The sequence below is a fragment of the Pygocentrus nattereri genome, chromosome 12 (assembly GCF_015220715.1).
Source record: "Pygocentrus nattereri isolate fPygNat1 chromosome 12, fPygNat1.pri, whole genome shotgun sequence".
NCBI lineage: Eukaryota > Metazoa > Chordata > Actinopteri > Characiformes > Serrasalmidae > Pygocentrus > Pygocentrus nattereri.
Window position 1 is genome coordinate 29,293,673 of NC_051222.1, and position 26,500 is coordinate 29,320,172.

The following is a 26,500-nucleotide window of genomic DNA, read 5'->3' on the forward strand; positions in this document are numbered from 1 at the left end:
ATGACAGAGCGGTCAGCAGATGCTGAGGGGCATAGTGAGCAGAGGTCACCGACTTTCTGCAGAGTCAATCACTACAGACCTCCAAACTTCATGTGGCCTTCAGATCAGTTCAAGAACACCGTAGAGAGCTTCAAGGAATGGGTTTCCATGTCCGAGCTCCACTCAAGCCTTACAACAACTAGTGCAATGCAAAGCGCCGCTATTGGACTCTAGAGCAGAGGAGACTCTGTAATGATGAATCACGCTTCTCCATCTGGCAGTCCAATGGATGGGTCTGGGTTTGACGGTTGCCAGGAGAACGGTACTTGTTGACTGCATTGTGCCAAGTGTAAAGTTTGGTGGAGGGGGGATTATGGTGTAGGGTTGTTTTTCAGGAGTTGGGCTCGGCCCCTTAGTTCCAGTGAAAGAAGCTCTTAATGCTTCAGCACCAAGAGATTTTGGACAATTTCATGCTCCCAACTTTGTGGGAACAGTTTGGGGACGGCCCCTTCCTGTTCCAACATGACTGCGCACCAGTGCAGAAAGCAGGTTCATAAAGACACGGATGAGCCAGTTTGGTGTGGAAGAACTTAACTGACCTGCACAGAGTCCTGACCTCAACCCGATAGAACACCTTTGGGATGAATTAGATCGGAGACTGTGAGCCAGGCCTTCTCGTCCAACATCAGTGTCTGACCTCACAAATGTGCTTCTGGAAGAACGGTCAAAAATTCCCATAAACACACTCCTAACCCTTGTGGAAAGCCTTCCCAGAAGAGTTTAAGCTGTTATAGCTGCAAAGGGTGGGCCGACATCATATTAAACCCTGTGGATTAAGAATGGGATGCCACTCAATTTCATATGTGTTTGAAGGCAGACGAGTGAATACTTTTGGAAATAAAGTGTCATTCAAATTCAGAAACGCTAACTTTTTAGCTTTGCAGTATTGGCTTATAAAATCTGAAGGACACTGTTTCTCTCTTTTCTAGTCCAGACAGAGTCTAGCTGTGCAAACGTGGTTTCTGCAGCTCCGTGCCAGTCAGACCCTCAGCAGTATGATGCTCAGTTCTCCAGATTACGAACTTTTCTACTGGGTGAGTAACGCACAGCCCAGCTTAACCAGCCTACTATGTCAGCTCTGAGAAACAATGTTCATGTGCTCATAAAATATACCAGATTATAGGCCAGAGCAGATTGACCCAAAAAACTGTTTTTAAAATGTTTAGAAAAAGAACTGATAAACCAAACAAGTTAAAGGGAGCAAATGTTCTAGAAATGTAACTAAGGGTGTCCTACAGAGGGGAGGGAGGAATAGAGTGGAGGATGTTTTACAACAGTAAGACCGATGGACATTTGGTGTGAAGCAGGTAGGATATTCTATAGTGATGTGAATGAGGGCCGAAAATTCTGGGACCGTCTGAACGAGAACGCATTACAGTTTTATGAATGAGGGCAGAAAATTCTAGAACTATAAGAGCTTTTATGACTATTCTTACTTTTATGACTTTTATCATAGAATATTCTGTGATAGTGTGAATGAAGGTAGAACATTCTAGAACGGTGTCAAAGCCGGTAGGATATTCTAGAATGGTGTGAAACACCATCATAAAGGTTCTCTCTTTCTTTCTCTTTCTCTCTCTCTCTCTCTCTCTTTCTTTCTTTCTTTCTTTCTTTCTTTCTTTCTTTCTTTCTTTCTCTCTCTCTCTCTCTCTCTCTCTCTCTCTCTCTCTCTCTCTCTCTCTCTCTCTCTCTCTTTCCCCCTCCCTCCCTCCATCTCCAGAGGCGGAGGTGCCGTGGGCAAGGGAAGTTAGTGTAGTGCTGTTTCCCCTCTTCCTTTACCTGCACCTGGACATGGCGCGCTGTGGCCTGAAGGGGGCAGTAGATGCATTTTACGGCCGCTTCCACTCCCTCTTCCAGCAGGACGCTGAGCAGAAAGCCATTGTGGAGCAGCTTCGTGGAGTACTAACACCACAGGTCAGTCACCAGAACAACGCAGGTCACAGGCAACTCATGCCACTGGTCAGTGAGGAGTTACATTGTACAGGGCAGCAGCTGTCCAGGCTGTGGAGAGATCAGCACTAAGCAGTGGTTTCAGTTTTTTTAGGCGTTCGTGGGAATAAATCTATTCCTTACCTTTTTCCTATGATGCTCTGCAGGACGTGGCCTCCAATTCCAAACTCTGTGCTCTGCTGGACCACAAGTACGTGGTCCACCTGACGGACCAGGCCTACAGTTACCTCCTGCGGTACCTGCAGAGCGATGACAACAGCGCCATCTGCAGGGCGCTCAGCACACACTTACAGGTGATTGATTTTGGAACGCTAGATCAGAATTGTTTGAAATTGTAATCTCTTATTACGATATTTAGTGAAGTTTGCACAGATGTTTTTAGCCAAAATCAGAAGCTGTTTCAAGCTGTTTCTAAACATAATAGTATATTGTTTTTATAGTGTATATTTTCTTTCTGGGTAAATTGCAAAATTTATGTTGTTTTTAAAAAATTAACGATTTAAAAATTAAGAATTCGTGAAGCATTTCCTAAAAAAATCATAATTGTTTGCAGATCAGATATTCACACCCTTACTGATGAAGTTTAACGTGTTCTGGAAGTTTTAATAAGTAAAGCTCTGAATCTCTATTATAAATTAAATTTGAATACACAATCATTCCACAGGTGGAGGTGACTGCTGTGCGTCGGACCGACTACCAGCTCTATGGGTCGGGGCTTAACACAGGGAACTCCACCTCATCTTCCTCCAGCACCTGGGCCGGTGTGGACGGGGCGGAGGGAGCGGAGCCTGTGGAAGTGACAGCGGGGTTACCTCAGAATGAGGCTGCTCTGGAGGCTCTTCAGGACTGCATTAAGCGTGTGCGGGAGGGCCCTCCCTCCTTAACCACCGTGTGTTTCTACGCCTTCCAGCACACCGATCAGCTCCTCAACACGGCCGAGGTGTCACCCGACAGCCGGCTGCTCGCCGCGGGCTTCGACAACTCTGCTGTTAAATTGTGGAGCCTGCGAGCCAGAAAGCTGAAAGCAGGCCCTCACAGGGCGGACGTGGCTAAGATACGGCTTGCCTGTGACGTTCTGGAGGAAGAGGTGAGAGGACTGATGCAAGATGATGCACTTCAAATAACCCTGCAGGCAATCTGGCCAATTATTCAGTGTTTGTGTTTTTGTAGCTAAAACAGTGCACATTTGAAGTAGGGTTGCAGCGGTAACCGGTTCCACGGTATACCACGGTATTAAAATGCACGGTTATCATACCGTGGGCATTTGCTCATTACCGGTAAAACACAACCCAGCTCAGAAACTCACCCGCGCATGCGCAGCTCCGCTCCGTTTCAGTCACACAAGCACACAGCAGTGAGAATGGCAGAGAGTGCCACAGACTTAACAAATCTCCGTCCCCCTAAAAAAAAAGGCTAAACTAAAGTCAGCAGTGTGGGACTACTTCGGATACCCGCCAAATGCACGCGAGGATGGGAATCCGATTTGTAATCAATGTGGCAGGAAAGTGGCAGCTAAAGGAGGGAATACCTCTAACCTGTTCTCCCATCTCCGAGAACACCACCCCGCTGTGCTCGTTTATAATTTCAGTCCGACCCTAAATGCGTGAAATTTCGACTATAAAACCCATCTTTGTATTCGGGCACAGCCCACGCGTTAAGCGCCGCAAAAGTGCTGAGTCATCCGAACTATGAGCATGCAGGTGCTGGAAGTAACGTTATGCCCGTGGCTATGAAGCGCGTGCTGTGGTGGATGCGCGTGTCCGTGTTCAGGTCCTCACAGACTAATTTGGATTTTTCCGGAGTCGGACTCAACGTGAAAGACGCCATTAATTTGCATGAGTTTATATTTAAAATCTGACGTGCCTCTATTGTGAGGATCATGTATAAAATAGATAGTCCCCTCTTTCTGCAGTCTCTGGTTATATTAACTTGGCAGTAAAACGGACGTTTACAACAGTAGTTGGTCAGAGACGCACACTGGCTCAGATTAGGGTTGCAGCGGTAACCGGTTCCACGGTATACCACGGTATTAAAATTCACGGTTATCATACCGTGAAAATCTCATACCGTTGCAACCCTAATTTGAAGTACATCAGTTTGATGTTGTAAGACATGCTGGGTTGCCAGTTGCCTTCAAATAGTGAGGCTCATTCCAAATCGTTTGAGACGTTCAAGCAAAATAAATCAATTGCGCTGATCTAGAACGAACTGACGGCCCTGTTCAATGCATTTGATTTCACTCTTGGAAGATATTTGCCCACTTTATTTCCTGTACATGGGGCTTTTTCCTATGGGCGGCAAATCCTGCCAAAAAAGAAATTAAAATGATAAAATTTAAATGCAAACCTCTTTTTGCCATTTCTTTTTCCAAACATCTGCGCAAATATCCTGCCAAAATTGAAAATGAAATGAAAAACCTTCATTTGAAATTTCATTTTTCACATGAGCCGTTTGTGACAAAAATAAATTTAAAACAGCTATTTGTCATTTAATTTTAGTCGTTATTCTGGTGTTTCTTGGCCAAATCTAAAATGAAAAAAATAGAGAAAAGGAAACACAAGCTTCACTTTGCCTTTGGCTTTTTTTCGTGAAATGCCGAATACGCGTCAAAACTAAAATCGGAATGCAGTGTTTTCTTCTTTATAGCTGCGTCTTTTTCGGCTGCATATCTTACAAAATGGAAATGCAAAATGGATAAATCAACAGCAAAGTGACAATTTGTGATTCAGTTTTCAGTGTGGATGCACTTTAACTGTCAGAATGAAAAGTCAAATGCAAATGAACAACGGCGCCACCTGCTGGAGATTCACTTTTCATTTGCCACATTAAGTTTTCATTTTCAAACTGACCAACATGCAAATATTGTTAATATATTATAATATATGTTAATTAGTACTAGGCGGGGCTATGGGGTGCATTTTAGGACCTCCTCAGCCATCCGTGTCAGAATCGCCATCATTCCTCAAGCTAAACAACTTCGAGTCTCGAAAAACCACCGTCATGTCTCAGATCAATTTTATATCTCAGTGTTTGCAAATATATTGCCAAAAGTTTTCACTCACCCATCAAAATCACTGAATTCAGGTGTTCCAGTCACTTCCATGGCCACAGGTGTATAAAGCCGAGCCCCCAGGCCTGCAGACTGCTTCTACAGACATTAGTGAAAGAATGGGTCGCTCTCAGGAGCTCAGTGAATTCCAGCGTGGTACCGTGATCGGACGCCACCTGTGCAGCAAGTCCAGTCATAAAATTTCCTCACTACTAAATATTCCACGGTCAACTTTCATTGGGATTGGAAGTGGAAGCGATTGGGAACGACGGCAACTCTGACACAAAGTGGTCGGCCAGGTAAAATGACAGAGCAGGGTCAGCAGATGCTGAGGGGCATAGTGAGCAGAGGTCACCAACTTTCTGCAGAGTCAATCACTACAGACCTCCAAACTTCATGTTCATTAGTTCAAGAACAGCATAGAGATCTTCATGGAATGGGTTTCCATGTCCGAGCAACTCCACTCAAGCCTTACAACAACTAGTGCAATGCAAAGCGCCGCCACTGGACTCTAGAGCAGTGGAGACGTGTTCTCTGGAGTTCTCGTCCAACATCAGTGTCTGACCTTACCAATGTGCTTCTGGAAGAACGGTCAAAAATTCCCATAAACACACACTACACCTTGTGGAAGGTGTTCATTCACTCAAGTTCATATGCCTGTGAGGACAGAGAAGTGAATATTTTTGGCAATATTCTATACATCACAGTATGGGAGGAAAATAAGCCGTGATTTTTTTGTGATGAAAAAGGTTGGACTAGCAATCTTTTAAAATATGGTTTGATCAGATTAGCACATCTCGACACCCTTAAATGGTTTTTCAGAGATTTAAAAGGTTTTAAAAAGAAACTAAAATAACTAATTTTATTTGCGTAAACGGTTCTTTTCTGTGTTGGAAAACCTGTTGTACAGATTAGGGCTGAAAGATTTGTGGAAAATATCTAATTCGGATTTTTTTGACAAATCTTGCGACTGAGATTTGCGGGTTTTATTTATTTATTTATTCGTTTATTCATATTGGGATTCTGAGGCTCGACCATTGAACATTGTGTGTGTCAAACTGCCAATAAGCTGTAGTTGTGATGTCACAACACATGGAGGTTTGTTGAGTTCTCTATAGGACCAAAATGTTCTTCTATTGTTGGAAGCTTGACATCAATAAGCAACGAAGTGACGGTAACAACCCTTTTTGATGCTCTACAGAACCACATACAACACCATTCTCCAATCTGAAGAGCTGCTTCACCATGCAAAGAACTTTTTATGCATGCCAATGGGTCTGACTGTTCAGGTTCTGTATAGAATGACTGTGTTTACGTCTTCCACCTTGAAGAACTTAAATTTTTTGATATTTTTTTATAATCTATATTGTGTGTGGGCTATAATTAAAGGAAATTTTAGCTCTTGCAATTTGAAATTTACACTGTCCTAAATTGCAATTTTGATATAAAAACAATTAATCTTTCAGCCCTAGTACAGATGTATGCAAAAGTAACAATCCCAAGCCATAATATTACATAATACTCATAATATTACATAATACATAGTTAATTAATACATAGTTTGTAGGTTAATCATCTACAGAGAACACACTGTTGCACATTTTAATGCATGATTATAGTTTATTTGCTGAACTTAACATATTGGGGGAAAAATAAACCATGAAATGTGACCTGTGCAAAGGTTCCACCGTATTATGTATATATTTTTCCAATATGTTAAACTCGGCAAGTAAATAGAAATTGCACTCTTACATTGCAGGAAAGTGTCTTGTGTAAGTCTGTTCTGTATAGAGGATTGTTAACTTATTTAGGCTTAGAATAAAATAAATAAATCAATCAATCAATCGTCATTTGACCAGGTTGTTCAAACTTTGACATAATACTGTCTGTGGTTCTTTAAAAATGTTTCTACGTGGCACCAAAAAGGATTCTGCACTTGTTACATGTTATAAAACCTTTTGTTGGTACTGTATAGAACCCTTTTTTCTAAGAGTGTAGTTTCTAAAGTTAATCTAATTATAAAGTTTTTGTAACGACACTGTTTATTCTTGCTCAGGCGGATGAGGAGGACTCGTCAGGCAGTGAGATAAAGACCCTCCGTGCGCACTGCGGTCCCGTGTACCGCACAGCCTTTCTGACCGACAGCTCTGGTCTGCTGTCCTGCTCTGAAGACTCAACAGTGCGTTACTGGGACCTGAACAGCTTCACTAATGCTTCGCTGTACTGTGGCCACGCCTACCCTGTGTGGGATGTAGACGTGAGCCCCTGTAGCCTGTACTTCTGCACGGCGTCGCAGGACCGCACAGCGCGTCTCTGGACCTTCCAGCGCACCTATCCGCTGCGTGTTTACGCAGGACACCTGGCTGACGTTGACTGTGTTAAATTTCACCCTAATTCTAACTATATTGCTACAGGTTCTACAGACAAAACTGTGCGACTGTGGAGCACTCAGCAAGGCAATTCTGTCAGGTTATTCACGGGACATCGAGGCCCTGTTTTGGCCCTGGCATTTTCACCCAACGGCAAGTACCTGGCCTCAGCCGGTGAGGACCAAAGGGTCAAACTGTGGGACTTGGCGTCTGGCACACTGTTTAAAGACCTGCGGGGTCACACAGACAATGTAATGAGCCTTTCATTCAGCCCGGACAGTGCCCTGGTGGCCTCTGCCGCCCTGGACAACTCTGTTAGAGTCTGGGACATCCGTAACACTCATGGTGGAGCAGCGGCTGCAGCGGACGGGTCCAGTGGAGAATTGGTGGGACTGTACTCAGGTGAAACCAGTGGAGTCCTGAACGTCCAGTTCATGGCATGCAACCTACTGCTGGTGACTGGGACAGCACTGGAGAAACAAGAGCAATGACCAGGGACAGTGTGCCGGTGAGTCAGAAGTCAGGAGCCATGCAAAGATCCGCAAGACATTCTGTGTCAAGGTTGATCTAATCTTTATTATCGGTATGCGTTAGACTGGGGTGCCCAGTCCTGGTCCTGGAGATCTGGAGAGTTTAGCACCAACCCTCATCTTAACATCATGAGCCAGCTTATATAATGCATTCAGGAGTTTCTGAATTCTAGAGCTAGATGCTGGATCTAAGCCCAGGATTGAGCACCCCTGTATTAGACCAACGGGTAACACGTCATAGGTCATTTTTAACCATGAGCTACCATAACCATGAGGTGGTACTGTTCATACTGGACTTCCTTGAGGAGTGCTTTGGAGATCAGATCAGATCACTATGGATAGTTTATCTGTTTGCATTCTAATTATTTTTTGTTGTTTTTAACAAATAAACATTCAGTGCCCAGATAAAAGCCTTTATATTTTTGATTGGATAGCTTAGGACTTTTGCACACTACTGTGTGCCAACACCATATATAGAATGACTTACTCTGCTGATGTAGTTACACCCATTGGTCTAATTCAGAAGAGTCATGACCTCAATCTCATGTAAGGGTCTTACAGACATTTGGGTGGTTCCTGGCTTTTGACTTGCTGTGTATGCCTGTGGTGCACTTGCCATTATTGCCATTATTTAATTGTACCTAGTGCACTATATAGGCAGTGGAGCACGATTTGAGATTTCCTTACATCTGAATGCACATGGTTGTGTAGACAGTGTAGCCAGATTGTGTGCCACATGGCTCTCTGTCAGACATTTGTGCTTAATTTATGATATATGATGTAGAAGCAATTGCCTTCTGGCCTGTGTTGTGCACTATATAGGGAGCAGGGAGTGATTTGAGATCCAGCCCATGTGTGAGAGTATCGCTGTGTATACATGTTGGTGGGAGACCGATGACGGAAAACTGGATAGTTCATTGTTTTTAATGAAGCAGCGACGAAACATCAACGTATGAGACGTTAACTTGCGGGATTTCAACGAAAACACACTGTTAGAAACTGTTAGGAGAATAAAGTGGCTGAACGCCGTTGCCCTGGACATGGGCAGTGTGCCAGTGTTTACATGGCTTCTTGTTGCCGTCTTTTCACCATTGCCAGTTCTGCTATGGGGCATAAAACTGGTAAAATGCAGCTGATTTTGGTGCAGGATTTGGCTTCTGACATGCAAGTTGAATACGCCCAGTGGACTGCGTGGATCTGATTTTGGATCAGTTCATGGAGTGCGTCTTTCTGTTGGTTACTGGAGCAGAGAGAGTGCATGTGTGTGGGCTGTATTAAGTAGTGGGAACGAGATCCTAATGTGTGGCCATGACTTAGTAAGGCATGATCTAATTAGCACACCTTACTAAGTCGTGGCTATGACTTATCTTATTCCAGCGTGTTACTAAGTCATGGGCACACATTATGATCTCGTTCCCACACCTTACTGAATCGTGGCCATGTATTATTTTTATTTATATGGGATGGCACCAGCAGGTCCCCGTAGACTGGCCCATGTCGGGCTGTCAGGCGGCTTCCTGTGTAGTGCACTGCGTAGACGCGGTGTAGTGACCACTATCTCGTTGTTTTATTTCATGTTGTAGGGCTCGACTGATGTATCCCTTGGCTGGTAACGTTGGCTGATGTGGGTGTTCTGCAGGTTTGTCAGTGTCTGTAAAGGCCCAGGCAATAACGTGGCTCAAGCAGATGGTGTTCGATGAGTCCTCAGAGGTTGAGTGAACGTGTCGACTTCAGCAGCAGAATTTACCCAGAAATCATTGTGAGTTGACGCCTTTTCCCCTTTTAAACCTGGCAGCAATGATGGACAGAGTGGCTTATAAGCCAGAAGGGCTTTAGGTTACAAATGGCTCAGTATGTTAAACACGTTGGCTTCTTATTCAGCGATCTCTAGCCTCGCTCAAGCACACAGGCCGACGATGGTGTCCGAATTCGTCGACTGGTTCATGCGCTGTTCCGATATTTAGTCAAATAAACGGTTCTCACCTATTAGCACCATGTTAGTGTTAACATTAAGGCATAAGGATCCATTTCAGTGACGGCCTTATGCTGTTTATGCTGTTTATTCGAGTTTACAAAGTGCAGCCGTTGAAAACTGACAATCATATCCGTCGTTGAAGCACGTTTATCTAAGGCTGTTGGAATCAATCTGGTGTCTGACCATATAAAACTACATCGGCTGATATTATAAGGTGGATTTTAGCTGCAGCAAAACATTTACATCAGTTGAGCCCTGAATGCACTGCACTATTTATGGACTATGGAGCAAAATGAGAGACTGTAGTCCATCTGTTCATGCATGGTTTGTGTTGGTCATCCTCTCCGCCTCAATCAGTGGTCAGTCTCTAAACACTCTGTTGATCTAGGATCATGGTTTCCTTTCATGTCAGAGAATGATGGACTTGGACTTGATGGTCAATCAAGCAGTTTATTTTGGATTGTCGAAGAAATCTTTTGAATGTCAGTTCACATTTCATTTTTGTTAGTGAGGTTGTTCTGCCAAGAGCTGAGTGTTACCTTTGTTTTTCTTTGTTGTTGTTGTCCAAAATGCCATTTTTTAATGGAAATGTTTTGTTATGGTGAACTTAAAAAAAAAAAAAAAAAGATTTACAAAATGCCATTTAAGAAAATGTTGGGGAAGAAAACCTACATTATTGTGCGTTTGTGACACTTAGCCTAGTTTTCCAGTTGTTTTTGAGAGATTTGTGTTCTAGGTATGATCAGCAGGACTGAAGGTTGGATTTGGCTGTTATTCTGTTTAAAGGTGCACTATTTTCTTGCTTTTCTAAGTGAAAATGGGTTTCCACGTCCTCTGCAGGGAATACACTTCAGCACATAATGCACAATTAATGTTTATCTGCTGAGGTCAACATGCTGTAAAACATTAAAACATCAAATGTGACCCGTGCTGGATTTATGGCACATTTATCATCTTATATTTTGCTTTTTTTCCCAATTTGTGCACTAAAATTGGCAGAAAAAAGCCACTTTTAATGTTGTTCTCTGCAGTTGTTGACGAATTTTCACCTCGAAAATCAACAAAACCATTCGACCCTTGTACCCAATGTAACCTTTAGCCTGAGAACATATACAAGTCCCTTTATTAGTGAAAAGATCTAATGAAAATAAGAGTAATTAACTGAAATTAAGGCCTAAAGAACTCAGTGTAGCTCCACCCCCAGTGCTACAGTATTTATATCATTTAATGCTGAGTGTCTGTCATTGTGTTGACTAAGTACTTTGGCAAGAACTGGTTCAGTCAAATTATATTAATGATATTGGTCAGTATCAGTGGTTATTTGGGGTTTTAAAGCCCCTGACAGTCAGTATCGTCTGCAGAATTTATATTTACACCATCGGCAGTAGAAGACTCTGCTAGACTCATGTTGGGTTCTGCACTCTTTCAGTGTTTTGTTTGAGGGTCAGTTGCACTAATTCAGTCATCATTCAGTTCAGTGTCACGAAAGAGGACTTGGATTGTTATACAGACGAGGGGTGCACCGCTCTATATAAAGGGGAACCTCTTCTCTTTGGTCTTCAGGCTACGTGCTGCACATTCTTGGCATTGGTAGCGACAGGGTGGAGAGAAGAGTATTGTAAGAGAAAAATGTCTGACATGTAGCTGTTAACCTGAACCTGTGACTCATTCAGACAGCATGCAGCTGGGCTCATTTAAAGGCCTCGATCGTATCTCAAAGTTATGGGTGGAAACTTTTTTTTGTTATTGTTTTCTTTTCTTTTCTTTCTTTTTTTTTGTCTCTCCAACTGTTTGTGTGCAAAATATTTTGGGCAAAATTTCTGCCACCCTGTTGGTAGACGCCTGTAGACTTTAAACACAGCAAGCAATTTTCTACTTTTTCATACCATACCAAAAAGTCCTTTGTTTGTATTGTAGTTAAAGCTGTAAATATATTTTTCTAATATCTAACATTGTTGTCTGTTTTTTTTTGTAAAATGAAAAGACCGTAATTTTTTAAAAGCGTATCTGATTCCCTTTTTTGTGCGCTCAGAATCGCTCCCAGGTTAAGAACAGTGCTTCATAGAATCTTTCTCAGGCTACATATTAAAGAACTTGACAGGTCTGTACATTTTGCAATGTTTTCTTTATATATATATATATTTCTCTATATGTATGTATGTGTGTGTGTGTATGTGTGTGTGTGTGTGTATGTGTGTGTGTGTATATATATATATATATATATATATATATATATATATATATATATATATATATATATATATATAATGTGCACAAAGAGAAATAAATGAGAAATAAATTTAAGAAAATTCCTTATTTTTTCAATAACACATCTCCTAGAGGTACTTCAAGAAATTTCAGTACATGTCACTTTTTTTTTCCCAGACTATTTTACAGAGAAAAAAGAGCCACTACTGTTACATTTTCTAAAAATACTACCAAAAATTCTGAATACAATGATTTTTGAGCGGTCACCATGCTACATTGCTCTAAATCCAGTTAAACAGGACTAATTCTGCTCTCTTTATAATGAAACATGAGGTTGTATGCAAGTACTGAAGATTTACATCCGCATATACTGTATTGTATTGTGACATGATGATGACATATACATGTATATCATATGCCTATCCGTAGTGTCCTAAGAGGGAAAAGCACATTTAGAATTTAATATTTTTTATCCATGTTTGTGAATCTAGTTTTTGGTTGTGTTTAGTGTTGGTTTTGGGCTTCTCCTACACATGCCTGCATGTTGGTATTACATTTGTGGCTGAAGCTCTAATTGGAGTGTAACGGTGGTATTTATGATATAATTACCAGATGCAGTGTTAATGATCCAATCGCTGCTATTTCAGTGGAGATAATGATGATGTCCGGATTAAGGATGGGACGGGACAGGCAGGGATGAAAGTCCAAGAAGGAAGCCGTAAATGACAGTTGCTAGGGAAACAGCCCTGTTGGTAAACCTAGCTATGTTGTATTGCATGAAAATGTATTCTTAATAGTTATACAGTGTGATGATTGAGTTAATAGTCTTAACATTGTTTCCTCCGGTGTGCTGATTTGCTAAGAGACCAACATTCCTGAACTGCCAGAGTAGCAGTAGTAGTTCTGAATGGAATGCCACTTCTTTAGAGGCTTCGACCATTGGGGACGTATCCGGCTGGGCCTTGAAGTTTCAGGTGTGGCAACTTTCACTCAGGAGGCCAAACCTGTTTCTTCAGCAGGAGACTGAACAACCTGACGAGCCTGTCATGCATACACACTGGGCGAGACCAGGTAGGCGTGAACGAGTGAAGAACGCTCAGTCAGACGCGCTGCAGTCAGTCGAGTGCGTTGTCAGCTGCTTCTCTCAGTGTGTAAGTGAGTGTATAGCGCAGCAGGTGTGTAAGGATGCCCTCCTCTTCGACACTGTATGGTGGCTCAGGTGGGAAAGCGGTGGTGGAGAGCTCTCAGGCTGACGGGAAGACGTATGAGCAGCTGAGGCAGGAGTGTCTGCAGAGGAAGAAACTGTTCGAGGATCCGGATTTCCCCGCCTGCGACTCATCGCTCTTCTTCAGCCAGAGCGTGCCTGTCAACTTCGAATGGAAGAGACCTGGGGTATGTACCAAACTGGACCAGTGGCTTCACCCAGAACACAGTACTCGTTTTTTTCATTTCCAGTCAAAATGTTTTTTCATTTCTGTAGGCATTTCTGATTAGATTAGACATGAAATAGGCAAACCTCCTAACAACCAAATGTTAGAGCTGGTAGGAACCAAACCTGTTCCCATCAGTTGAACAGAAATGAAAGCTTTCCTCTCTGAGAGAGAGGAGAAGATCAAGCTCCACTCTGGATTCAGATCTGAAAACATCCACAGGAGCTTCTGTCCATCCTTCCACTGAGAGACACTCAGCACTATGAGTCTGAAAGGATGTGGAGCTGTTAAGAAGGAAACGCATCAAACTAAGAAGCTAAGAACTAAGAACAATGGACTGACCAGAGTCCAGACATCCTCAACATCACTCAGTGTGTTTGGGATTGTTTGGATCCATAGAAGCAGAATATCTAGCCAACTTCTAAGACTGAACTTTGGAGGCGTGGGAAAATATCCCTGCAGATTTCGCTGAAACACTGAAAGCGAGTCTAAAAAGAATGGAAGCTGTGAAAAAGGCTGAGTGGGAACTCAAACGTGCTTTTGAACCCTTAAAAATTTGGCACTGTATTTAGTTGTTGAGGCTTGTGTGTTTTCTGCTTTTGTAACTCACACTAACAAATGAATCGCTTGCACTTATTGGGCGTTTTGACTGGAAATCAAATAAATGAACGTTTTGCCAATACTGGCACGAGCTTTTCGTAAATACTTCTGTTATATAATGGTGGTTGGTTAGTGTAGTGGGTAACACCTCTGCCTTCTACACTGTAGACTGGGGTTCAATCCCCACCTGGGTAAACACCCTACACTATACCAATAAGAGTCCTTGGGCAAGACTCCTAACACCACCTTGGCCTACCTCTATAAAATGACCAAATTGTAAGTCGCTCTGGATAAGAGCGTCAGCCAAATGCTGTAAATGTAAATATATATCCAGTGGTTATGCATGTGTAATGAATTCTTTACATAGGGAGCCTTCAAGTTCAAATTGACCAAATATATGAATAAATGAATGATTGAATGAACAAATGAATGATAAGTCACTGGCTCAAGTATGAATCCAGAAGGATGTAATGAGTATTCACATTTTGCTTCTCCTACCCTGCATGCTCAGAACTTTTCTTATTTTCTGACCAAATCAGACTCGATAGGTTTGTTTGCACTGGAATGAGTTCCTCTGGTTGACGGTGTCACTCAAAGGGCTCAAGATACAGACAAAGTTTGCAGCATCTATGTGATGTAATGTATGCATAATAGCCTATAATCAATAAGATGTGCAAGCATAAGAATATGCATATGTCTAAAGCTACACTGTTAAAAACGAGAATTCAGTTCAACTTAAATTATATCCAGTTTTAACTTCGTAGCCAACACAAAAGTTCTCGTAACACATTTTTTAAATACAGAATGCTTTTTTTGCTCTCTAGCTGAGACTCATTCTGTTAGTCCCACCAGGCATTTTCTTCTCTTGAGCTCCCAGTTATTAGTAGTTGGTATGGTGTAGTGGGTAACACTGCTGCCCTCTATGCTGTAGACTAGGGTTCAATCCCCACCTGGCTGTGGCACCACTGGGTTTGAAACCTGAGCTCCTGAAATTGCTCTGATTTCTGTCCTTAAATGTTTAATACACTGTAAAAAAAAACCACAAAGTAATGTGGCAGTGTGGTTCACCCCAACATTAGGAGATTGTGAGCTTGGACCACAGTGACGACACTGCTGTCCATATCTGGAAGCCCAAGAGGAGAAAATGCCTGGTGGTGGTGTTTGTTGGGCAAGACTCCCAGCCACTGCGAAAAATGAGTAGAAAACAAATTCCGTATTTGTTACTTAACTGAGAGACTTGACTTGAGAGTTAGGAGATCCTTTGAGTCAACCATGTTTTAGTTGGGCAAACTTGAGTTAACTCAGGAAAAGCAGAGTAATCATTTACTTTATCATTTTAAGTTGAGCTAGCTTCTCCTCTTTACAGTGTATTGAGATGCATTTCGTTTAGAAGCATTTGTTTTTACATTTCTGAGCTACTTAGTCATCTTTGTGTACTTTGGGTGGCCATATTAAGATACTTTGCAAGTGTTGGTTCTCCTTGAGCTGCAACATGCTAACTCTTAAATAACTGCCTGCGAATTCTAAAGAAACAGCGCTGTAGGCTGTTAAATTGCCCATCTCTGCTGACAAAATAAAACTCAGTTGTTGCTTATGGGATACAATTCTTGTGGTGAACTGGAGGCAAAGCATCGCCATGGGCCCTTAGCTCTGTGCTAGAGGACAGAAATGCAGTCTGATATGTTTGGAATGTTTTCCTGTTTATTTAAATGAATACTTCACAAATAAAAATGAGACTGTCATGTCTAAAATGAATGAAAGCCAGCAGGGCTTAAGAAGTGATGGCATGTTGCCCTGCATTATGGGGTCGTTCCACCATATTGGCAGGGTTAGCTCTTTGTTTGTGTCAAATACTCTCACACAGTGTGAGCAATTAGAGATTCCTGTTGTATTGCGTTTTTCAGACCTGTCATGTTTAAAAGTGAAGATCTACAACCCCAAATCCAATGAAGTTGGGACGTTGTGTAAAACATAAATAAAAGCAGAATACGATGATTTGCAAATCCCTTTCAACCTATATTCAATTGAATACACTACAAAGTTCATGCAAATGTTCAAATGGATAAACTTTATTGTTTTTTGCAAATATTCACTCATTTTGAATTTGATGCCTGCAACATGTTCCAAAGAAGTCGGGACAGGGGCAACAAAAGACTGGGAAAGTTGAGGAATGCTCAAAAAACACCTGTTTGGAACATTCCACAGGTGAACAGGTCAATTGGAAACAGGTGAGTGTCATGACTGGGTATAAAGGGAGCATCCCTGAAAGGCTCAGTCGTTCACAAGCAAGGATGTGAAGAACTGCATGAGCAAATAGTCCAACAGTTTATCAAAAGTATCATCAAAAGATTCGGATAATCTGGAGAAATCTCTGCAAGTAAGCGGTAAGGCAGAAAACCAACATTGAATGCCTGTGACCTTCGATCCCTCAGACGGCACTGCATTAAAAACCCACATCATTCTGTAATGGATATTACCACATGGGAACACTTCAGAAAACCACCGAGTCCGAGCTCATCTAAGATGGACTGACGCAAAGTAGAGAAGTGTCCTGTGGTCTGACGAGTCCACATTTCAAACTGTTTTTGGAAATCATGGACGTTGTGTCCTCCAGGCCAAAGAGGAAAAGGACTGTCCGGATTGTTATCAGCGCAAAGTTACAAATGTATATTCCACTCAGTCACAATTCAATTCAGTTATTGGCATATTTGACTTGATTTTAGAATCCCAAATAATAAAAATAAACCCAGCTTTACTAGCATATTTAACTCTGTCACTGGCGTATTTTACTCAGCCACTGACGTACTGAACTCCGTCACTGGCGTATTTTACTCACCCACTGACGTACTGAACTCCGTCACTGGTGTATTTTACTCACCCACTGACGTACTGAACTCCGTCACTGGCGTATTTTACTCACCCACTGACGTACTGAACTCCGTCACTGGCGTATTTTACTCACCCACTGACGTACTGAACTCCGTCACTGGCGTATTTCACTTACCCACTGACGTACTGAACTCCGTCACTGGCGTATTTTACTCACCCACTGACGTACTGAACTCCGTCACTGGCGTATTTTACTCACCCACTGACGTACTGAACTCCGTCACTGGCTTATTTTACTCACCCACTGACGTACTGAACTCCGTCACTGGCTTATTTTACTCACCCACTGACGTACTGAACTCCGTCACTGGCGTATTTTACTCACCCACTGACGTACTGAACTCCGTCACTGGTGTATTTTACTCACCCACTGACGTACTGAACTCCGTCACTGGCGTATTTTACTCACCCACTGACGTACTGAACTCCGTCACTGGCGTATTTTACTCACCCACTGACGTACTGAACTCCGTCACTGGTGTATTTTACTCACCCACTGACGTACTGAACTCCGTCACTGGCGTATTTTACTCACCCACTGACGTACTGAACTCCGTCACTGGTGTATTTTACTCACCCACTGACGTACTGAACTCCGTCACTGGCGTATTTCACTCACCCACTGACGTACTGAACTCCGTCACTGGCGTATTTTACTCACCCACTGACGTACTGAACTCCGTCACTGGCGTATTTTACTCACCCACTGACGTACTGAACTCCGTCACTGGCGTATTTTACTCACCCACTGACGTACTGAACTCAGTCACTGGCGTATTTTACTCACCCACTGACGTACTGAACACCGTCACTGGCGTATTTTACTCACCCACTGACGTACTGAACTCCGTCACTGGCTTATTTTACTCACCCACTGACGTACTGAACTCCGTCACTGGCGTATTTTACTCACCCACTGACGTACTGAACTCCGTCACTGGCGTATTTTACTCACCCACTGACGTACTGAACTCCGTCACTGGCGTATTTTACTCACCCACTGACGTACTGAACTCAGTCACTGGCTTATTTTACTCACCCACTGACGTACTGAACTCAGTCACTGGCTTATTTTACTCACCCACTGACGTACTGAACTCCGTCACTGGCGTATTTTACTCACCCACTGACGTACTGAACTCAGTCACTGGCGTATTTTACTCACCCACTGACGTACTGAACTCCGTCACTGGCGTATTTCACTCACCCACTGACGTACTGAACTCCGTCACTGGCGTATTTTACTCACCCACTGACGTACTGAACTCCGTCACTGGCGTATTTTACTCACCCACTGACGTACTGAACTCAGTCACTGGCGTATTTTACTCACCCACTGACGTACTGAACTCCGTCACTGGCGTATTTTACTCACCCACTGACGTACTGAACTCCGTCACTGGCGTATTTCACTTACCCACTGACGTACTGAACTCCGTCACTGGCGTATTTTACTCACCCACTGACGTACTGAACTCCGTCACTGGCGTATTTTACTCACCCACTGACGTACTGAACTCCGTCACTGGCTTATTTTACTCACCCACTGACGTACTGAACTCCGTCACTGGCTTATTTTACTCACCCACTGACGTACTGAACTCCGTCACTGGCGTATTTTACTCACCCACTGACGTACTGAACTCCGTCACTGGTGTATTTTACTCACCCACTGACGTACTGAACTCCGTCACTGGCGTATTTTACTCACCCACTGACGTACTGAACTCCGTCACTGGCGTATTTTACTCACCCACTGACGTACTGAACTCCGTCACTGGTGTATTTTACTCACCCACTGACGTACTGAACTCCGTCACTGGCGTATTTTACTCACCCACTGACGTACTGAACTCCGTCACTGGCGTATTTTACTCACCCACTGACGTACTGAACTCCGTCACTGGCGTATTTTACTCACCCACTGACGTACTGAACTCCGTCACTGGCGTATTTTACTCACCCACTGACGTACTGAACTCAGTCACTGGCGTATTTTACTCACCCACTGACGTACTGAACACCGTCACTGGCGTATTTTACTCACCCACTGACGTACTGAACTCCGTCACTGGCTTATTTTACTCACCCACTGACGTACTGAACTCCGTCACTGGCGTATTTTACTCACCCACTGACGTACTGAACTCCGTCACTGGCGTATTTTACTCACCCACTGACGTACTGAACTCCGTCACTGGCGTATTTTACTCACCCACTGACGTACTGAACTCAGTCACTGGCTTATTTTACTCACCCACTGACGTACTGAACTCAGTCACTGGCTTATTTTACTCACCCACTGACGTACTGAACTCCGTCACTGGCTTATTTTACTCACCCACTGACGTACTGAACTCCGTCACTGGCGTATTTCACTCACCCACTGACGTACTGAACTCCGTCACTGGCGTATTTCACTCACCCACTGACGTACTGAACTCCGTCACTGGCGTATTTTACTCACCCACTGACGTACTGAACTCCGTCACTGGCGTATTTTACTCACCCACTGACGTACTGAACTCAGTCACTGGCGTATTTTACTCACCCACTGACGTACTGAACTCCGTCACTGGCGTATTTCACTCACCCACTGACGTACTGAACTCCGTCACTGGCGTATTTTACTCACCCACTGACGTACTGAACTCCGTCACTGGCGTATTTTACTCACCCACTGACGTACTGAACTCCGTCACTGGCGTATTTTACTCACCCACTGACGTACTGAACTCAGTCACTGGCGTATTTTACTCACCCACTGACGTACTGAACTCCGTCACTGGCGTATTTTACTCACCCACTGACGTACTGAACTCCGTCACTGGCGTATTTTACTCACCCACTGACGTACTGAACTCCGTCACTGGCGTATTTTACTCACCCACTGACGTACTGAACTCAGTCACTGGCGTATTTTACTCACCCACTGACGTACTGAACTCCGTCACTGGCGTATTTTACTCACCCACTGACGTACTGAACTCAGTCACTGGCTTATTTTACTCACCCACTGACGTACTGAACTCCGTCACTGGCTTATTTCACTCACCCACTGACGTACTGAACTCCGTCACTGGCGTATTTCACTCACCCACTGACGTACTGAACTCCGTCACTGGCGTATTTCACTCACCCACTGACGTACTGAACTCCGTCACTGGCGTATTTTACTCACCCACTGACGTACTGAACTCCGTCACTGGCGTATTTTACTCACCCACTGACGTACTGAACTCAGTCACTGGCGTATTTTACTCACCCACTGACGTACTGAACTCCGTCACTGGCGTATTTCACTCACCCACTGACGTACTGAACTCCGTCACTGGCGTATTTTACTCACCCACTGACGTACTGAACTCCGTCACTGGCGTATTTTACTCACCCACTGACGTACTGAACTCCGTCACTGGCGTATTTTACTCACCCACTGGCGTATTTTACTCACCCACTGACGTACTGAACTCCGTCACTGGCGTATTTTACTCACCCACTGACGTACTGAACTCCGTCACTGGCGTATTTTACTCACCCACTGACGTACTGAACTCCGTCACTGGCGTATTTTACTCACCCACTGACGTACTGAACTCAGTCACTGGCGTATTTTACTCACCCACTGACGTACTGAACTCCGTCACTGGCGTATTTTACTCACCCACTGACGTACTGAACTCCGTCACTGGCTTATTTTACTCACCCACTGACGTACTGAACTCCGTCACTGGCGTATTTTACTCACCCACTGACGTACTGAACTCCGTCACTGGCGTATTTTACTCACCCACTGACGTACTGAACTCCGTCACTGGCTTATTTTACTCACCCACTGACGTACTGAACTCCGTCACTGGCGTATTTCACTCACCCACTGACGTACTGAACTCCGTCACTGGCGTATTTCACTCACCCACTGACGTACTGAACTCCGTCACTGGCGTATTTCACTCACCCACTGACGTACTGAACTCCGTCACTGGCGTATTTTACTCACCCACTGACGTACTGAACTCCGTCACTGGCTTATTTTACTCACCCACTGACGTACTGAACTCCGTCACTGGCGTATTTCACTCACCCACTGACGTACTGAACTCCGTCACTGGCGTATTTCACTCACCCACTGACGTACTGAACTCTGTCACTGGCGTATTTCACTCACCCACTGACGTACTGAACTCCGTCACTGGCGTATTTTACTCACCCACTGACGTACTGAACTCCGTCACTGGCGTATTTTACTCACCCACTGACGTACTGAACTCCGTCACTGGCGTATTTTACTCACCCACTGACGTACTGAACTCCGTTATTGGTATATTTCCCTCAACCATTGGCATATTTAAGTTGGTTATTCATATATTTTTCTTAACCACTGGCATATTTGACTCACTTATTAGCCTATTTCCCTCGGCCACTGGCATATTTAACTCCGTTATCAGCATATTTCACTCAGTTATTAACTTATTTTAAACTGTAGTCAAGTCTATTGAATCTAATGTAAGCAGACAAATGCAAATAATCTGTTACTTCAGCGAACATTACCAGCCTAGTCACATCATAACGCACTGTTGAAAACAGTGAATTTGTGAAGAATTACTGAAGTTCCCTGAATAGATGAATGAAACCCCTTTTCCTATCTGCTTTCCATGACTTTACTCTGATCATTGATCTGGTAGCCATGTTCATCCACATGCTAGTCCCCTGTGTCAACATGTTTAGCCAAAACTGAGGACAGCAGGTAGGAAAGGAAGATTCATTCAGCTATTCCGATCCCAAGCGCATGAAGTAGGGCTGTTTGGAGTCGACATCGATTTCAATTACAAGTGATGGGAATTGATAGATTCCACAGTCTCAATTCCAGAAACCACGACATATAGAGAAGGATATGTAGAATGATAAAGAGCTCTTTGTTTATTAGAATTGACCTTAACAAGGAAATTTGGAGAGCTGATACCAGCCAAATGAACCTAACTGACTAAACTTATGTGAAGCAAAATACAGCTGGACTATCAATCTGTCAAGATGACTGTGGGACGATGTCCCTGCTAGAAAAAAACCTGCACAGACCAGATAAGCCGGTCACCAGCAAAACCAGCATGGATGTTTGGTAATAAGCAGCAGTGACCTTCTTGGCTGACCAGCTAAACCAGCACCACACCAGCATTAACCTGCATGCAAATCATATTCTGTGTTGTTATTTTTCGTTAGTGGTGTGTTTTGAGAGGGTTTTTGGGGTCGAGTCCCAGCCCTAGCAAAATACTAAGTAGCTTCTGCCATAAGGATGTAAGTTTAATGCTAACTCCTACTTGTTTCCTTCATTGTTTAGCACTGCTAGCAGGTCTGAGGGAAGTATTTTAAGAGGACTGAGTAACTGAACGTGAAACGTGTAGACACGCATTAATTAGCCATGCTATAGTTTACTATTCATGCTGGGTTAGTGTTGCAGAGTATTTTGCAGGTGAGGGTAAATGGAGATCAGCTAGCATGTTTTGAGGAACTCAAAAGAAGATTCTTTTAGGTTTCAGTTGGTTGGGGTTTGCACCACACCCACCACACGCATACACACATTCATCCTTGGCTTGTGATCAGGCTGCTTTAAATGATTGTTGGACCACATTTCTTGCTCAGGCGTAGCCCTGTCGGAGGTGCTATGTGTCATTCAGGCCTAAACGTTTCTCTCACTCGGTCAAGGTTTGAGTAAAACAAGCGACCACACCTTGCAGAAGGAGCAGGTGTCTCTCCCTTCCACCAATGCACTGTGGCACATTAAAGCCATACATACCCCAGGCTGCATTAAAAAGGTGGTAGGACTCAAATAAAGGCATGAGCAGTGAAAAGCATTACTTCATTATTTATGAATAAGTCTGCGTTTACAAGACGACAGATGTTTTATGACGTATTGACATAGGAGCCCTTTAATTAAAGTGACAGGACATTATTTTTTCCATTTCTAACCCTGTTAGGGAGCAGGTAGTGGGGTTTATAAGACAGGCCATATTAAGAACACTATAAATCAGTTCTATGAAAGATTTGAATGACCTCAAACTGAAGATGATTTTCACACATACTGAATGGTTTTAAATCATTTACATTTACATTCACAGCATTTAGCAGCTCTTATCCAGAGCGACTTACAACAAGTGCTTTGTCGATCTAGAGAAAGTATCTTTGCTAGTTACCAACAGGTTAGAGAGAAAGACAGTCCTGAGCTCAGATACTGATAGAAACTAAATGTCACTGTAGATACCGAGAGAGAAAGGAACAGAGTTGAATGCAGAACTCTGTGCCATTCAATGCAATACAATAACAATAAGATACAGTACAATAAACTACAATACAGAGTGCAGTACAATAAAGTAAGTGCAGCTTATAATTCAGAGCTCATTTAAGAGATGAGTCTTCAGTCTGCGTTTAAAGACAGCAAGAGGCTCTGCTGTTCGGACAGCCAGTGGGAGTTCATTCCTCCACTTGGGTGCCAGTACGGAGAACATTCCCGATGCTTGTCTTCCACATGCATTGAAGGAGGGCGAGTCAAGCCGAGCTGTACTCGAAGCTCGAAGGGCTGTGGTCCAGTTCGAGATTTCACCATTGCCATCAAGTCGGTAGGAGCTGGTCCATTTTTGGCTTTGTAGGCCAGCATTAGGGTTTTAATCTGATGCGTGCAGCTACAGGAAGCCAGTGAAGGGAGCGCAGCAGTGGGGTGACGTGGCTGAACTTGGGCAGATTGAAGATGAGCCGTGCTGCCGCAGTCTGGATGAGTTGCAGAGGCTTGATGGCCTGCATGGGAAGACCAGCCAAGAGAGAGTTTCAGTAGTCAAGCCTTGAGATGACAAGAGACTGCACTCGCACCTGGGGGGCCTCTCAGGTGAGGAAGGGTCGGATCCTTCGGATGTTGTACAGGAGAAACCGGCATGACTGAGTCAGGTTTGCGATGTGAGTCGAGAACGATAACTGGCCATCCAGAGTCACACCAAGACTTCTTGCCTCTACAGATGGAACAATCAGGGAGTTCAAGATCAAGTGAGATCAAGATCATGATTGAAAATCACTTTGAATCATAGCTACGTAGGGGCTTCATAACATGTGCATAACCAGTGAATAACGCAGTACTTGAGTTTGTCAGTATTCTTAAGATGACAGTTTCTCTCTCTCTCTCTCTCTCTCTCTCTCTCTCTCTCTCTTTCATTGTCTTTCTCTCTCTCTCTCTCTCTCTCTCTCTCTCTCTCTCTCTCTCTTTCATTGTCTTTCTCTCTCTCTCTCTCTCTCTTTCTCTCTCTCTCTGTCACTCTCTCTAATTTAGGAAATCTGCAAAGACCCCAAATTCATTCTTGGAGGAGCTGACAGAACTGACATATGTCAAGGACAACTGGGTGAGCCAAGCACCCGATTTTATTATTTAATAAGAAAACATCAAACAGATTTCCTTTGTGTGAACCAACGAACAGTGATGGTCAGAATAAAATCGTGCTACATTAATGTATGTTCATTAACTAATTTAATTCCAGAATAGTGTGTCAATTTCACTTTTTCCCCTTTTCCTGCAAAGTTAACGTCTCTGAGATAAATGTCTTGATACGGCCGTGATATGTCGTCCTAAACTGACCGCCGTTTGTTTGGTCTCAGGTGTGGGCCCAAGTGAAGAATGACCTCTATAGCACTGATTAATCTCAGTAATATTCAAATTCTAAACCGGATCTTACAGCTGGTGTCTTTGGTCTATTATCAGAGAGTTTGCCTGTGATCCTGCTCTTCTCTGTGTGTCTGCAGGAGACTGCTGGCTGTTAGCGGCGATTGCCTCCCTGACGATGAACAAAGAGGTGCTGGCGAGGGTCGTACCGCCAGACCAGACCTTTGATCGCGGCTACGCTGGCATCTTTCACTTCCAGGTTAAGATTTACTCCTTCAGGATTACAGTTATTAATCTTATATTCAATAACTACTGCAAATTATTCAGTAACTACTGAAGTGATTAGTTAGGTATTACACTGTGTATTTACCATTTAATAGATGAATGGACAGTGGGAAAGATAACAGCCAGCCAGACAGCCTTACAGCCAGCCAGACAGCCAGACAGCCAGCCAGACAGCCAGCCAGACAGCCAGCCAGCCAGCCAGATAGATAGATAGATAGATAGATAGATAGATAGATAGATGAACGGATGGGTTGATTGACAGGTGGATGGATGGATTAAAGCATAGATAGACATAGATGGCTGGATAGCTAGATGGAGGGAAGGATGGATGGATAGATAAATGGACAGTGGGAAAGATAACAGATAGATAGATGGACAGACAGATAGATGGATGGATGGATGGACGGACGGACGGGTGGATGGACGGATGGATGGATGGATGGACGCATTAAAGCATAGATGGATATATGGATGGATAAAATAATCACAGCAACCATCGTGAAGACTGGATTTTGTTCTGCTTCCATTAGTGTTAGCTACCTGTTAGCCCCGCAGCTCCAGTGTGAAACCTCAGGCATCCTCACTGTTTTAAACTGAAGTAGTCTGATGTATCTAATCATTGTCAAAGTGTAAAAACGTACCATTCACTTCCATGCAGTCCATATATGGACATTGCTTTAATGTAACTAACATCAGTGTCTGTCTTTCTCTTGTTGTATGTGTGTGTATGTGTGGTAGTTCTGGCAGCATAACCACTGGCTGGATGTGGTTGTGGACGACAGGTTGCCATGTGTGAGGAACAAGCTGGTGTTCCTTCATTCTGCCGACAATGATGAGTTCTGGAGCGCTTTACTGGAGAAGGCCTACGCCAAGTATGCACACACACACACACACACACACACAGGGCCTAGAAGGCTCTGCTTTAACTACAAATTCAGTACATTTTTAATCCTGGAAATGTATAAAGAACAAATAAACATGTATGTAGTACAAAATTTGGATGGATCCTAAACCGCGTTAACTGTCCTTCGCCCTGTTAATAACTGTATTAACCGTAACTGTAATGTAAGTGATAGAAATGTTTTCCACTTATGTTTCTGTTGACATTTTTTTTTCCTGAAGCATTTAATTAAGTCATTTCACTTTAACCTGCGCACATATCATTCAGCGATTAATCTTATGAGAAATTATTCAGTAACTAGTAAAAAATATTCACTAGCTACTAAGAACTTTTCAGTAACTACACATTAAAAATGAAAATAAAATTTTAAAAAAATATTCAGAAACTACTATAAATTATCCAGTAACTAAACTCAATTATTCAGTAACTAAAATAAATTATTCAGTAACTGCTATAAATTATTCAGTAACTAAACTAAATTATTCAGTAACTGCTATAAATTATTCAGTAACTGCTATAAATTATTCAGTAACTAAACTAAATTATTCAGTAACTAAACTAAATTATTCAGTAACTGCTATAAATTATTCAATAACTGCTATAAATTATTCAGTAACTGCTATAAATTATTCAGTAACT

The 26,500-nt window shown here is 43.1% G+C and overlaps 2 protein-coding genes across 5 annotated transcripts in view; both read left to right on the top strand.

Annotated features, from left to right (window-relative positions):
• The window catches only part of taf5l (TAF5-like RNA polymerase II, p300/CBP-associated factor (PCAF)-associated factor), a 27,459-nt gene extending 3,041 nt beyond the window's left edge, over nt 1-24,418 (top strand). The window contains exons 3-8 of one of the 3 annotated variants that reach the window (XM_037543548.1): nt 969-1,073; nt 1,760-1,953; nt 2,136-2,282; nt 2,654-3,076; nt 7,095-7,915; nt 24,349-24,418. In XM_037543548.1, coding sequence (XP_037399445.1) covers nt 969-1,073; nt 1,760-1,953; nt 2,136-2,282; nt 2,654-3,076; nt 7,095-7,898 — 1,673 coding nt within the window. In that variant the 3' untranslated portion in view covers nt 7,899-7,915; nt 24,349-24,418. Of the gene's footprint in view, nt 1-968; nt 1,074-1,759; nt 1,954-2,135; nt 2,283-2,653; nt 3,077-7,094; nt 12,021-24,348 lie in introns of those variants that run through there. The other 2 variants (XM_017720673.2, XM_017720671.2) reach the window with 2 other exon arrangements.
• Nucleotides 12,923-26,500, top strand: part of capn9 (calpain 9) — a 32,633-nt gene continuing 19,055 nt past the window's right edge. The window contains exons 1-5 of one of the 2 annotated variants that reach the window (XM_037543547.1): nt 12,923-13,191; nt 13,340-13,512; nt 24,349-24,418; nt 24,816-24,934; nt 25,699-25,832. In XM_037543547.1, the coding sequence (XP_037399444.1) occupies nt 13,167-13,191; nt 13,340-13,512; nt 24,349-24,418; nt 24,816-24,934; nt 25,699-25,832 (521 nt within the window). In that variant the 5' untranslated portion in view covers nt 12,923-13,166. Of the gene's footprint in view, nt 13,192-13,212; nt 13,513-24,348; nt 24,419-24,815; nt 24,935-25,698; nt 25,833-26,500 lie in introns of those variants that run through there. The other variant, XM_017720670.2, reaches the window with a different exon arrangement.